The 15,385-nt window shown below is 42.5% G+C and overlaps 3 protein-coding genes across 3 annotated transcripts; all 3 read left to right on the top strand.

Annotated features, from left to right (window-relative positions):
- Positions 1–1,465: 1,465 nt before the first annotated feature.
- LOC137799510 (E-selectin-like) lies at positions 1,466–5,525 on the top strand. The gene is made up of 13 exons (XM_068596305.1): positions 1,466–1,528; positions 1,654–1,726; positions 1,842–2,243; positions 2,357–2,461; positions 2,568–2,759; positions 2,906–3,097; positions 3,220–3,408; positions 3,518–3,703; positions 3,835–4,026; positions 4,185–4,373; positions 4,498–4,680; positions 4,807–4,936; positions 5,042–5,525. Exons 1-13 carry the CDS (start codon positions 1,526–1,528, stop codon positions 5,115–5,117), a joined length of 2,112 nt encoding a protein of 703 aa, XP_068452406.1. The 5' UTR covers positions 1,466–1,525; the 3' UTR covers positions 5,118–5,525.
- A 1,127-nt stretch (positions 5,526–6,652) lies between these two features.
- On the top strand, positions 6,653–8,859 carry LOC137799511 (L-selectin-like). Its single transcript, XM_068596306.1, has 7 exons — positions 6,653–6,686; positions 6,788–7,177; positions 7,258–7,362; positions 8,085–8,264; positions 8,417–8,506; positions 8,601–8,622; positions 8,814–8,859. Exons 1-7 carry the CDS (start codon positions 6,653–6,655, stop codon positions 8,857–8,859), a joined length of 867 nt encoding a protein of 288 aa, XP_068452407.1.
- Positions 8,860–9,437: 578 nt separating this feature from the next.
- On the top strand, positions 9,438–14,781 carry LOC137799509 (E-selectin-like; the record flags this gene model as incomplete). The annotated part of the gene is made up of 13 exons (XM_068596304.1): positions 9,438–9,516; positions 9,609–9,995; positions 10,133–10,240; positions 11,049–11,234; positions 12,031–12,216; positions 12,332–12,517; positions 12,616–12,798; positions 12,917–13,102; positions 13,233–13,418; positions 13,543–13,728; positions 13,881–14,066; positions 14,313–14,501; positions 14,593–14,781. Coding segments are annotated over exons 1-13 (2,437 nt in total), but the record flags the coding sequence as incomplete, so codon positions are not given.
- Positions 14,782–15,385: the final 604 nt, after the last annotated feature.

Below are 15,385 nucleotides of genomic sequence, written 5' to 3'. Positions count from 1 at the left end.
GTATGAGCATCTGTCTAAGATGCTCTAATCAAAGTGGAAACTGGGTGTCTCTCTTGGGTCTTGTTCAGTACAAGTCAATTTGGTAGTTTATATTATTTTTCAGGGGAAAGGGTGGAGGTTAAGAGGTGTCAAGCAACAGTGGCTACTATCCAGGGCCTCAGGTCAGAGGAAGGATATGAACTGTCACTTCTGGAAACACGGGCAGCCAACAGACGCCTGTGCAGCACACGCTTCCCGTCTCTAAACACTCATTAAAAAAAAAAAAAAGCAGTAAAGTGTTTGCTGCCACTGCATTGCATTGTTTAGGTTTTTTTTTCCTTTCCTTTTTTTTTTGATGAGCACATCCTTTGTAATCCTTTGAATTGTAAAAAGCCGGTTTCAGTCTATGGATGGACATCTGGCACATCTTGTGCTGCTCGTAATAAGCATGGGAATGAATCAACATGTGCACTCATGAAGCTTTCACCTTTCCTTACTTTCATTTGGCCAATATTCAAAAGGTTCAAACTTAAATTAAAAATACTGAGGTTATATCCTTGGCATCCAAGCTCTAAATCTCTCTCAGACACTCTGTCTTATCTATTTACAGGATTTCACAGCTTCCAAAAGAATTTCCCTCTCAGCCTCCCCTCACACGGTTTGTGTGCTGAGTGCTATTGTGCTTCCGCCAGAAAACTTATCGCTTTCCTCATGCTGTTTATTTTATCTTTGCTACGTGTGCACTAATTTGCCGAGTTTTTTGGCACAGTAGTACATTATCAGTACAGCACAATGTTAGGTCAACATCTAGATCCTTTATTTAAAGTAAGTAAAGCAATGATAGCTATGTAAAGTACTCTTTAATACATGTCACAAAGTAATACAAAATAAAACTAGAATTGCCACTGTCATGTGAACGATTGTTGTAAAAAATACATTGTTGAAGTATTATTGGTGATACAATATTGGGAACAGAAATGTAATGATTGAGCTGGTGGAGCTGAAGTTGTATCTAACTGATTAGTTTGATCCAAAATATTGCATCACATTTTGTTTAAACACAAGTTCAGCATATGCTTTGGATGAAAAGCAAATCTAAAAAATAAGACGTAACTGTAGAAGTCATATGTAACTTAAGTAGCGTAAGTATAATTTGTCCCTTTGAATTGCACCGGGGTAAAAGTAAGGGACCATAAAATTGGAAATACTCAAGTAGTACAACTTTGTACTTTAATGCAGTACTTAAATAAATACTTTCCATTGATATCCCAGTAATAAAAGTAAGAATAATAAAGAAATTGTGTCAGAGGGAATACGAGAAGGGGAAGTTTCCAAGGACCCTGGTGGGACGGGGCAGTAGTGGTGGGAGGTGGGAATTTCCACTGAGTAGCCTACTTTTGATGAGCGCTTCCAGGAAAAGCGGACCGGGCAGAGTATAAAAGCAGGCACCTCCACACATAAAAGTCAGAAACATTTCATCCTCAGACATAAAGACACATTAGAAATACTACGAGTCTTCTGTAGGTTTTCACACATACCACTTAAAATGGTAAGTGTACCAATCAATTTGAATACAGTTCTCTTTAGTGTTAATTCCTTTATTGCTGTTTGTGGTCAGTGATACATTTATAGTTTATCACAATCTCCATTGACCTTTTCTACTTATTCTTACAGGAGTTCAGCTTTGGATTACTTCAGACCCGCAAGCCGAAGACCTCATGGATCAGCTTGATCTTTCTTTGCTCAAGTATGCAACTCTAACGTGAACAGAATCCCACTTTCAACTTCTTTTGTAACTTAAAAAAAAAAAAAAATCATTATTACTCTAACATCTAAATTGTATCTCTGTCCTCCATCCTCAGTGCTGTGCACATGGACTAATGTCGAGTGCTGGTCCTACTTCTACTCCAACACCCCCATGAATTGGATAAATGCCCGAACCTGGTGCCAGACGCACTACACAGACATGGTGGCCATCCAGAACCAGGAGGAGATCGGGCATCTCAACAGCTGGCTGCCCAAGAAACGCAGCTACTACTGGATTGGCATACGCAAGCTCAACAATGTCTGGACCTGGGTAGGAACCAACAAGACTCTGACAGCAAAAGCGACCAACTGGGCACAAGGCGAGCCAAACAATGTCAAAGGGAGAAGGGTGGAGCTGGGCGAGGATTGCGTGGAGATGTACATTAAAAGGGATGTCGAGGAAGGAAAATGGAATGATGAGCGGTGCGGAAAGTTGAAGACCGCTCTTTGCTACACAGGTGAGCAAAGAGCTGCTAATTTGAGTTGTGTGTTCATCTTTCGATTTGACTCTTGATAATTGCTTCTTTTTTTTTATGGCGTTATGCAAGTCTTATGAATGTACTTTCTCCAGCTGCCTGTAAGAACGACTCGTGCCGCTATGGAGACTGTGTAGAAACCATCAACAGCCACGAGTGCGCTTGCTTTGAGGGCTTTTACGGAGAGAAGTGTGAGCAAGGTAAGGAAATACATTCATGATGTCTTTGTTTTAAAGTTTGCATTACTTTAAGCCACTTATAGCCAGGACCTGATATCTAATTATGTCTTGTTTCTTTTGTTGACAGTTGTCCAGTGTAACATGGAGGAGGTGACCGTTCCGGATAAAGGAAGTGTAGATTGTATTCATAAGTATGGAAACTTCTCTTACGACTCCTTGTGCCAGTATTCATGCGAGGAAGGATACCAGCTGAGTATGTCAAGACCCCTGAAGTGCACTGCCTCCCAACAGTGGTCCGAGCAGCCTCCTACGTGTGAATGTGAGTTGAGCTGTGTTGCAAAGCTAAAAAAAATAATGTAAAGTAAATGTGGTGTTGACCAAGAGTGATTTCAAGAGCAACAGAACTGCATTATTACAACGATGGAGCCCGCTGTAATGTGTTTGTCATGGTCTTGTCGTCCCCAGTGGTCCAGTGTGAGGTGCTGTCAAGTCCAGCAGGAGGATCCATGAAGTGCTCCGGTCCTCTGGGGCCCTCCAGCTACCAGTCCACCTGTGTGTTTACCTGTGATGAAGGCCACGTGCTCGCTGGTTCACCGTCTAACACCCTGCAATGTGAAGCCTCCGGGATTTGGAACGCTTCACAGCCACTTTGTCTCGGTACACCGACAATTTTTATGTTTTTACCTCGTAGGATTTTATTGTATGCATTATGGTGTTTCTTTGTTTGTTGTGTTATTAAGAATACTGACCTGTTCTGCTCCCCCTTTCTATTTGTGCAGCTGTCCAGTGTCCCTCTCTCCGGCAGCTGGACAATGGCTTCGTCAGCTGTGGGGACGATGCAGATGGGATGTTCAGCTACGGAAACACCTGCAGCTTCAGCTGTGGCCCCGGCCACCAGCTGGTGGGGCCGAGCCAGGTGACATGCACGTCAGCAGCTGTGTGGAGCGACAGGAAGCCTCGCTGTGAAGGTGAGGGCGCGCTTCAACTTGAATCCAACTAATTACTATACAATTAAAAAGAGCTCTCTTGTTTTGTCCCTTTCAGGAAAATTTACAATTTTTTTTTTTTATGTGTTAGCCATCACTTGCCAGAATCCAGAAGTAGGAGCTCACCTCATCACACAGTGCAGCCGACCTTTGACTGAACTGCGGCCAAACTCCACCTGCAGCTTCAGCTGTGACGCAGGCTTCGAACTGCAGGGAGCTCACAGCACTCAGTGTTCTGAAGACGGACAGTGGAGTAAAGCCATGCCTACCTGCAAAGGTATGGTCGCATGTTCACATACATCCGTGCTTACAACTCTATTTGCTCACTGCATTCACAGTCTCACTCTGATTCTGTGCTACGTCATGACAAATTTCATCTTTATTTCTCGATGGTCTTGTCGTCCCCAGTGGTCCAGTGTGAGGTGCTGTCAAGTCCAGCAGGAGGATCCATGAAGTGCTCCGGTCCTCTGGGGCCCTCCAGCTACCAGTCCACCTGTGTGTTTACCTGTGATGAAGGCCACGTGCTCGCTGGTTCACCGTCTAACACCCTGCAATGTGAAGCCTCCGGGATTTGGAACGCTTCACAGCCACGTTGTCTCGGTACACCGACAATTTTTATGTTTTGATCTCGTAGGATTTTATTGTATGCATTATATCAACACTGTTTTATCTATAGGTCAGTCACCGTGGTGTTATATTTTGTTTTTGTATTTAAGAATACAACTGACCTTTTCTGCTCCCCCTTTCTATTTGTGCAGCTGTCCAGTGTCCCTCTCTCCGGCAGCTGGACAATGGCTTCGTCAGCTGTGGGGACGATGCAGATGTGATGTTCAGCTACGGAAACACCTGCAGCTTCAGCTGTGGCCCCGACCTTCACCTGGTGGGGCCGAGCCAGGTGACATGCACGTCAGCAGCTGTGTGGAGTGACAGGAAGCCTCGCTGTGAAGGTGAGGGCGCGCTTCCACTTGAATCCAACCACTTCCTACACAATTAAGAAGAAGCTCTCTTGTTTTGTGCCTTTGAGGAAAACGTGATGGTTAGCATCTAAATCCTTGATGTTTTCTCCCACAGAAGTGAGATGCCCGTTGCTCGAGGCTCCGGAAAACGGTCACATCAACTGCTCCAACAGTGAGCCAGTGCTCAACGCCCAATGCTCCTTCACATGCAATCAAGATTACTCATTAGATGGACATGAGCTGCTGACCTGTGATCGTCATGGCAATTGGACTACTGGACAGATACCCACCTGTCAAGGTAAAGCAGAACAGGAACACACATTTAAACTTCTTCTTTTTTTATTTTTAACACAAAACCTGAATAAAATACATGTTTATAGATAACAAAAGGTTGAATAACTCACTTTTGATCATGTTTTGACAGCTCCCCCATCTCCGGTCACTGCCATTGCTTCTAGTGTGGCAACAGGGGGCGCTCTGCTGTCTGGGCTGTCTGTGGCTGTGTGGATCGTAAAACGACTGAAACAGAAGGCAAGCAAGTTTGAGCTGAGCAGGTTAGAGAAGCATTCACCTCACTTAATGAATACGTTTTTCTTTTTTTAAAGAAACACTTATGTTGAACCACAGTGCTCATCTTTTCCTTGTGTCTTTTCTTCCAGTAACTCGGACATAGAGGACCCTCCACAAGTCTACAAAAACAGCATTGGCAGCCTCATAGAACATGAGGACAACTGAATTTATCTTTAACAATAACTGTATGTGAGTCACCAGTCATAGTAATGTGACCAAGATGAATGCATTACACTAGTGTGAAAGCTGTTAACAGGAAACCTCAACATGTGGATGCTATCTTATGGCGAGAGGAGAGGGTTTGTTAGTTTATTCTATCGCATTTCATTGTTCTATTATGTTTAGTTGAATTTCATGATTTGCTCTGTGATTTTGTCCAGACACGTACTGTATTTCCTCCCAAGGGGAGTTATATGTTGAACACATTGTTCTAAAGCTAAAGTATGGTGGGAAGGTGGCTCTTTTTATGTCCATATTATATCACGCCACAAATGCCATGTCATGAACTGTGATATTCTTTTGTATTCACGTATTTATGTACTATTTATGTAACCGATGGTTATTGTATTTGAAATGCTCATTCATATTTCTGTATTTCTGCTGATTTTTATTCATAATAAATTGTGAAACTTTCATTTGCGTATGGTCTCTGCATCTTCCAGTATCATGATGAATATCTGTACTGTCAGTTTAGAAAATAGAAATATAATCAGTCGCTTGTCAGTCACTCCGCTGACACACCGGTACGGTAGAATATTCCCACACTTTATCCTGACGTTGCAGGACCGCATGTGTTTTATCAAGTCAATTATGAACCTTTTTCCAAATACAATACAATTTATTCCCCTGCATAACAGTGACAGGCTGCAGGAAGAAGCATATTGCTGAGGTAAGCTGTTTTACAGATCAACACCATTGTTTGTTTCACCAGATTTAGAGTCTTTTATGTCAGCACTTCAGCAGATTCAGAAATAGATCCGATGTCTTCAATTGAAGGCTCAAGACAGCGTGTGTACTCAGATCCGATAGCGAACCTTATACTTACAAGGGAACATATTTATTCCATGGTGCCAGTATGTACAACATGCAACATATGTTAGTCAATACATAAAAAGAGAAAATATATTCTCTAAATAAAGATAATAAAGGAATTAATCGCCTAAATAAAACTAAAGAATATGCCATTAATTGCAGAAAACTGGCCAAATTAGCACTTTATCTTTTTTGCAAGTAATTATTTACATGTGTTGGCTACAACATTTAATGTTGACCCTCACTGTGCTTTACTTTAATTTGAATGTTTTCTCTTTTATTGAAAAGAATCTGCCCCTTGATTTGCCCCAAGTTTACCGGAAACAACGGGTGTTTTCCAAAAGGTCTGTCCAGGTATAAGAGGTCATTATGTCAATCATTCATTCATCACATGCATTCACTGTGTAAAGTAAACATCCTGGTATTATATGATAATGTGGGGCTGAATAACCAAAGAGAAATATAAAAGCTTGACATTGATCCCTGCCTGCACCAAAGTAACATTCACTCACTGAAACTCCTTGGGAAGAAGTTTACAGAACATTGTTTATATTAAAATACCAGCTGGGTAAGTATGCTTATTTGGTTATTTTTTATGATGGAATTCATCAATATTTATTTTTTACTTTTGTCTTTTGTCGGGCATCAGGTGTTTGTGGTGTCTCTCAATGAAAATGATGTGGATGTTAATCGTCGTCCTTGGTGAGTATTAGTTTGACCATAAAGGCAAAATTTAATTGGATGGGGAATTATCACTCTGGAGTTGTTCTTTACTTCTTCTTTTTTTTCAAAACACACATTAGGTATCTTGGCCGAGACTAGCATCGGCTGGAAATATCATTACTCACACACAATTATGAACTGGACCCAAGCCCGAGAGTGGTGCCAGAGCAAATACACGGACATGGTGGTCATCCAAAACCAGATAGAGAACGACTATCTGGTCTCCTTTCTGCCAAACAGAAACAAGAGTCCATATTATTGGATTGGAATCACTAAAAACCAGAAGAATGAGACTTGGACCTGGATTGGAAATAACAGCACGTGGATTGGTGAAGAGTCGTGGGCAGCAAACGAGCCCAACAACCAGAGCAAAGAGTTCTGCGTGGAGATCTACGTGAAAACAGGGGAAAACAGAGGGAAGTGGAACGATGAGAAGTGTGCCACTCGAAAATTTGCTGTTTGTTATGAAGGTATGTAAAGCTGATTGATGGTGTAGGCGCTTACGGTTTCAAAAGTGGTTGTTTTAGCATTGCACTTCTTTTCTTAACAGCGCAATGTACGGCAACGTCATGTGACAGAGGAAGATGTCAGGAGACCATCGATAACATAACCTGCCTCTGTGAACCGGGCTTCAAGGGAAACAAGTGCCAAACAGGTGAGGAGTTAGCTCTCGGGAAGGGTAATTCAAGAAAATTATCACATTTTTTTTACAGTTAATCTTGAAATATATCTCACATGCCCATTTTTACACTGAAAGTTATTAGTCACCGTAGTTCTTCATATATATATATATATATATATATATATATATATATATATATATATATATGTATATATATATATATATATATATATATATATATATATATATATATATATATATATATATATATATATCACAAAATGAGAAGTTAATTTGTAAAGATCATGTTGCTTAACAAAACATCTGGATTTCATACATGTCTGTTTGCCACAGAGCTTATTATCTCCTATAATTCAAAATCCAATGTACGCTAAGAAGCCTTTAATATTCCTGATTTATTAACCTGGAAAACAACAATTACCGCTGTCAACATTTTGAGTTGTTGTATATTTCTTATCACAGTAATAATTCACTATCACTATCAGCTTTCTTAAAATATTTACTATATAGTTCACTGACCCAAACTGCGCTTCTTCAGAAAGTAAAATGTCTTTTAGGTCAAAATATGTCATCAGAGGCCATCTGTATCATACATCTGTATCCTCTGTTTCCTGAGGCTCACAGTAAAAGTACTGATCAAAACACTTGCATCAGCATATATGTGCTCTGTATTGTTATGACGGATGGCTACAAAACTGCATCCTCAGTGAACTTTAACCTGTGTGTGCCCTCAGCTGTGGAGTGCCCCCCTCTGTCTCAGCCTGATGATGGACACCTTAACTGCTCGGGAGAAAAGCTGACATTCAACTCAACCTGTCGATTTAAATGCTTCCCAGGCTTCCTGATGACAAGCTCGCAGGATGTTACCTGTGGGGTCACCGGGGTCTGGAGCGGCCCCAGACCTTATTGTACAAGTAATTGTTTAAAGTTATTTCAACCATTGTACTGCTTTTGCTGTTTCTCTGCTCGTGATGAGTTACTATTATCATTCTGGGCGGTAGAAGCAGTAGCACATTGTCAAGTTTCGTAGGACTCCGGATAAAAAAGTGCTTTCTCATCTTCTCAGGCTATAAACAGGCTCTGTTGGCTGTGGTTGGGTGTGCAGCCTTCTTATCCTTCTTCTGCATCTGTTTTTGCTGGATGAGGCACAGAAAACGTTAGTGTCTCTCAATCACACTCCAGAGAAATGCAGATGCACGTTCTTGCCACAGACCTCAATGGTGATCTGTTTGTCTGTTAATTTCTCACAGGAAAGAAAGTTGCTCAAGTAAGGTCGGTGTTGAAATACTTGTCCAAATCCACTCCACCCATTTACGCACATTCAATATTTGAAAAGTTGTGACACTCAAATGTCACAGTTTACTGCTTCTGTTCTTTAAATAAAACGGCAATCTTTAACGTAAACTGTTTAGTAAATCATTCAGTAACTGTTTCTTTCATGTCAATCTGCTCGTCTCTCACAGGCTGGCGGAAGAAGCAACAAGTGCATCCACGGAGGCACAGGGATGACGGACAACTGGGACCTCGCTTATTTTTATCCAAATATATAATGACCCAAATACTCTTTTTCATTTTAGTACATGGTTATTTAATAAACCTAAACAGCCACCGGCTGCACAGGCTGTATGCTTAGAATGATCAGTTGTCTAATAAACTGTCAAATAAACGTTTATTTAGAGATACTGCATGGATGTAAAGTAATGTAAGTTATGTGTGTGTTATTCATTATAAGATCATGCATATGTAAATGTAAACAACATTAAAGGGGAATTCCTGTTGTAACTTCGTTAACAATAAGTCCAATGAAATAAAATATATCTCACAACATATGCGAGTGTCTGTATGTGTGTGGTGCATGTGTTTTTTTGGGTCTGTGTGTTTGACTTATGGGTGGTGCCCTTCCTAAAAGGAAGTTACATAAAAACTTGATATTACAAAATTGGTCATTGGCCAATTCCATGCAGGACAATTGATACCACTTTGCCATTGATTGTCAGCAAAGTGAGTAAATGCAACTACAAGATTGAGTGACTTTAAGCTTCACACTTTTATGCGATTATAAAAAAATGTATCTCTTTATATTTCAGATGTTTCAAGAACCAGTTGATACTAGACAAAGCCTCTGTCACATGTTGCTGATAGTTACATTCATTGTATTTGTCCAAGGTAGGTCTGCATAATCTTGAAGGAATCAAACTCTTCCAGCCTCTTTTTCTAGCGGTTCAACTTTGTCTTATCATGTGTGAACCTAATCATAGACCTGAGCAGCGGAGGAGGAGCACAGGCATGGACCTACAACTACAGCACCGCTCCAAACCGGGGGTGGCTTGAGGCCCGCAAGTGGTGCCTGCAGCACTTCACGGACATGGTGCCCATCCGGAACCAGGCGGAGAACGACTACATGAACAATATGCTGCCGTTAAACCGAGGATATTACTGGATAGGTGTCGGCAAAAAGGGCGAAGAGTGGGTGTGGGAAGAAACCAATGAGAAGGTGCCCAAAGAGGCCCAGAATTGGGCGTCAGAGGAGCCAGATAACATAGCAGCTCAGGACTGTGTGGAGATTTACATTAAGAGGGAGAAAGACACGGCCAAGTGGAACAATGAGAGGTGTCAAAAGAAGAAGGGAACCATCTGCTACTCTGGTAAAACACCCCCGTATTATACTTGATGGACACATTTACTGACTCCTGTAGACTTATTATAGCATATGAGATCACCCTCTGTGTGTGTGTGTGTGTGTGTGTGTGTGTGTGTGTGTGTGTGTGTGTGTGTATGTTAGCCTCGTGTACAAAGGACTCCTGCAGTGCTAATGCAGACTGTGTGGAGACCATAGGAAACTATACTTGCCGGTGCCACCCTGGTTTCGTGGGGTCACGGTGCGAAGAAGGTGAGCCAACCTTTTTTTTATTATGTATTGTTTTGTCATTCGTTGGTTAATTTTGAGATTTTGGGCTATTTTGCTTGCAGAATATATCTTCTTTCATATTACTGGAATGAAATCATCCAAAATACACATTAAGGGGGTTCATTTTATTACACTTTGCCTATTTGTGCCTGTACATTTCTCCCAAATTCACCAAAAGTTAGGATTAGATAATGCATCATAATAATACAAAATATTGTTCTAATTTAAGTCATCAACTGGATAATTTTTATGGTAATATATATTTTAACAGTGTTTACTCCTCCTGCAGTGTCTTGCTACATGTATGGAGGTTTACAATACATATCTTTAAAGGCAGTTTCTTCCAAGTGAGCTTTGTTTCTGTAAATCTCCTCTGAAGTAACACTTATACATTTACCAAACTTACCAGTTTCACTCCCATTCATATTCTGTAGTTTTTTTTTAGAGACGATTTTGTTCACATATTTTTTATAGCCTAATATATTTTACAGTGTATTCCCAAAACTATGACAACATTTTTGCAAAGCTCTGTCCAATGTTGAGATTTCTGTTCTGGAATTGTATCAGATTAGCACACATTTCATAACACTCTATACAAAAAACTGACTTGTAAGAATAATTGTCCTAATGTAAATTATAAACTGGGGAAGTTTCATGGTGATATATTCAGAATGAACTAATATCTGTTTGCCCTATTCACCTGTGGTGTCTCCCCTTGAGCCAACCATGACCTCTTTCTCTAAGTTATCATAATATATCTATCTTTACGTTTCCTTTTTTTGTTCTTCAGCGATCGCATGCACACCCTTGCTGGATCCAGAACGAGGTTCTCACTACTGTTTCCATCCCCGCGGGACCAATCGTTTCAACTCTTCCTGTAGTTTCCACTGTGAACTTGGCTTTCAGCTGGCCGGCGTGCCACAACTCCAATGCCAAGCCAGCGGCCGGTGGAGCCACCCGGTCCCTCTGTGCCAAGGTATGTCTACTGCGTCTCAACAATGCCAGCACGCGTGTTATTCCACCTGTCAACGTCACAAGGAATGCGTTTCTCACTGCCTATCTTTAGTCAAACGGTGTCCAGTTCTGAACCACACCAGCATCAGTGCAGGTAGTATGAGCTGCAGCCACCCCATCGGCCCTTACAGCTACAACTCCACCTGTGAGGTCAGGTGTGATGAGGGCTACGAGCACAGCGGGCCCAACCAGATACGCTGTGACCGCCTCGGCCAGTGGACGGCCAGTCTCCACGCATGTACAAGTAAAGTGCCATTATCTTTAAATTAAACCCAATCATGTTTTATCATGACTTCTAGACTTAGTAATTTAGTACTAGTAGTATGTGGTAATTTTATATTCTGTCTGAATATTTTTGCTGAATTTCTCTCCAACCTTCTATGTAACTCCCTTTTTTGTTCAACTTGACCCGTGTTAATAAATTGACTAATTTTCTAATACTGAGCGTGGCCTTGAAGTCACATCCTGTCCAGACTGCACAGCAGATTAGGTTCAGGTCACACCTGTCGTCGCTTTACTTCACACTCATTTGTCTGCATTATGAAACAAACATTGTGATGTAATGTGGGCAGCCAGATACAGTTTCCCTTGGCTGTAAATGATGTCAGCATGGTTATTCAAATCCCCAACCTCATGCTCACGGCATGTTTATAAAGGCGGAGTCATAATACACAGTTTGCTCGAACGGACGTATTTCATAGGGACATTGATTTCAATTGAGTGGACTAAATGTGATTTATATCTCTATCCCACCACAGTTAAAAAGTGCTCCCCCACTTTCTTTCCTGTCACGGGCAACGTGACATGTGTGGACGCCCTGGAGCCTTTCTCCTTTGGCTCGCGGTGTAAGTTCACCTGCCAGGAAGGCTACTACCTGACCAGAGAGGACACCTTCACGTGTCTGGCCTCGGGACAATGGAGCAACCCTTCACCTGCATGCGCAGGTGGGTCACAGGAACGGTGTCAGGGATCCCTGAAAGCAACACAGGCTTCCCACTCTGATGAGTGATGGTGTTTCTTCTTCTTCTTCTTCTTCTTCTTCTTCTTCTTCTTCTCCAGTGGTGCAGTGCAGCAGTCTGAAGGCTCCACCCCATGCCGCCATGCAATGCCAGGACCCTTTCGGAGAGTACAGCTATGGCTCAATATGCGCTTTGCAATGTGAACAAGGATTTGATCTGATTGGCTCAAACGTGACAAAATGTTCTCCTCAGGGCAACTGGAGTCTTGCACTTCCTGTTTGCCAGCGTATGACATATGATTAAGTCTGTTATCATTGCCCCACATTCTTTTACTTTTTGTGTGTGTGTGTGATAGTCTCTCCCCTGTCTCTGTATTTCTTCCAGCTAAAAGATGTAACCCAATAAATCCTCCTCATGGCTCCCCTACCTGTTCTGACCCAAATGGTTCCTTCAGCTTTGGTTCTGTGTGCACGACAGCCTGTGACGAGGGCTTCCTACCGAATGGGACAGCCAGCGCCGAGTGCACCTCTCTGGGCATGTGGAGCGCAGACTTACCACACTGCCTGGGTAAAACACATGAAACAATGAAATAGAACGTCAGTCTCATGATATTTATATCTGGTATCACTTTACGCAAGACAATGTATATTCTTTCTGTATCGCCTTCTCTCTGTTCCCTCTCCAGCTATGAGATGTCCCGCTGTGAGCGCTCCCTCTCATGGCTCCTTAGGCTGCGCTGATCCTCACGGAGAGTTCAGCTTTGGTTCACGGTGCACGTCAGCTTGTGAGGAGGGTTTTCTCCTCAATGGGACGGCGGACACAGAGTGCACCTCTCTGGGCACATGGAGCGCACACATCCCTCGTTGCTTAGGTGAAAAAACAACAACAGAAAGACAGCATAAACGTCTATAATGATCTGTTTTTCACAAAACAGAGGAGCGTCTTTGCCATGTAAAGCTCTTCAATATATTTGGTTCTCCTTCTCCTTGTTCCCTCTCCAGCTAAGAGATGTCCCGCTGTGAGCTCTCCCTCTCATGGCTCCTTACGCTGCTCTGATCCCCATGAAGAGTTCAGTTTTGGTTCTCGGTGCACGTCAACGTGTATGGAGGGTTTTCTCCTGAATGGGACAGCAGAAACAGAGTGCACCTCTCTGGGCGAGTGGAGCGCCGTCATCCCACATTGCTTGGGTAAAATTTATAATCATGCATTGATTATAATCCCTAAAGAAGAGCTTTGAATTGAATGGTTTCGATGTTTTGACTGTAATTCTGTACCAAGCAAAGATTTTTCCCTCTCTCTGTTCTCCTGCAGCTAAAAGATGTCCGACCCTGAGCTCTCCCTCTCATGGCTCCTTAGGCTGCGCTGATCCTCACGGAGAGTTCAGCTTTGGTTCACGTTGCACGTCAGCTTGTGAGGAGGGTTTTCTCCTCAATGGGACGGCGGACACAGAGTGCACCTCTCTGGGCACATGGAGCGCACACATCCCTCGTTGCTTAGGTAAAATAAGAACAATATAAAGACAGCATAAACCTCTAAAATGATCTGTTTTTTTGTTCACAAACAACAGAGAAGCTCCTTATTGATGTATGTCTTTACCATGTAAAGCTCTTAAAACTGTTTGCTTCTCCTTCTCCTTGTTCCCCGTGCAGCTAAAAGATGTCCCGCCGTGAGCTCTCCCTCTCATGGCTCCTTACGCTGCTCTGCCCCTCATGGAGAGTTCAGCTTTGGTTCTCAGTGCAGATCAACCTGTGAGGAAGGCTTTGTCCTGGAAGGCACAGCTGACACGGAGTGCAGCTCCTCGGGCATGTGGAGCAGAGAAATACCCCACTGTCTGGGTAATAAATCATGATGTAATATTGCAGATGCACTTGGCATGTATTCCCTCCTGCCGTGTGCACATTACTGTACACTTGTGATTTGGAATGTGGGTTTACATCTGTCCATACATTAATTCATATCACACCACACCAGCTGTGTCATTAACTTGTCTCGTCCTGAATGAATAATTAGGTCTTGAAGGGAATACCCAGAAGATGAGGATTATTTGGTCTGAAGCGGTCATGTTTGTTTGGTATCTACAGCTCAGCCATGCCCTCTACTGGCCAAGGCTCCACAACATGGGAGGATGAATTGCAGTCATCCATACGCCCCTTTCAGCTACGACTCCCGCTGTGACTTTGAATGTAATGAGGGCTTCTGGCGGAGAGGAACACCAACTATGACGTGCGACGACTCCGGTCACTGGAGTCAAGATCTACCCACATGCCGACGTGAGTGCTCACAATACCTTAAACTTCCCCTTTGTCATGCACGGCTGATCCAATGTCAGTCATTCTAATTCATTTTCTTTCCACATCTCAGCTGTACAGTGTGAAGCCATTCGGGCCTTGTCTTTATCCCTGTCTATGAACTGCTCCCATCCTCTGGGGAACTTCAGCTTCAGCTCCCGGTGTCTTTTCTCCTGCGAAGAGGGATTCTCCCTGAACGGCACAGAGCTACTGTTTTGCTCCTCCTCTGGGCTTTGGAACGACAGCCGGCCTAACTGCACAGGTACATTGATGTCTCACTTTAAAATGTGCTGCTCTGTCGCTTTGTATTATGTGTCTTGTGTGTACTTCCCACCACATATGAAGCTGTATTGTGTCTTTCATCCTGTACTGCCAAGTCAAGGAACAACAGATGCAAATTAGCTGAAGATATAATCTGTACATGGTCCCTTTTAAATAAAGATATTAAATGAAATGTGTCTGCATGATCACATAAACATATGACAATGCTAACATGCTGATATGAAGCAATGTTTTTAAATCTAAATATTGTAAAAAATCAAACTACAGCTGAGGCTGATGGGAATGTCATTAGTGTTGCTTGAATTTGATTATAAACCAAAGCATTGGACATTTGACATGAATGCGTGGCACTGGAGGATCAATCAAGGGGGTCATCGAAGTCATCAGGTAGGTGATGAAAAGTTTGACCTGCCGGTGGCGCTGGAGGGGAAGTGACCATTAATCCATCCTCTGGTAGCCATGAATGCCTGTGCAAACTAGATAATCCATCTAATACTTGTTTAGATATTGCAGACGGGACCAAAGTGGTGGAATTGTGATGAATAATCTCAGGATCAAGAAACATGCAGTGAAGATATAATAAG

Source organism: Clinocottus analis, unplaced genomic scaffold (assembly GCF_023055335.1).
Source record: "Clinocottus analis isolate CAN_PGR_092001 unplaced genomic scaffold, fCliAna1.0.p SCAF_352, whole genome shotgun sequence".
NCBI lineage: Eukaryota > Metazoa > Chordata > Actinopteri > Perciformes > Cottidae > Clinocottus > Clinocottus analis.
This window is presented reverse-complemented; position numbering and strand designations above follow the sequence as displayed.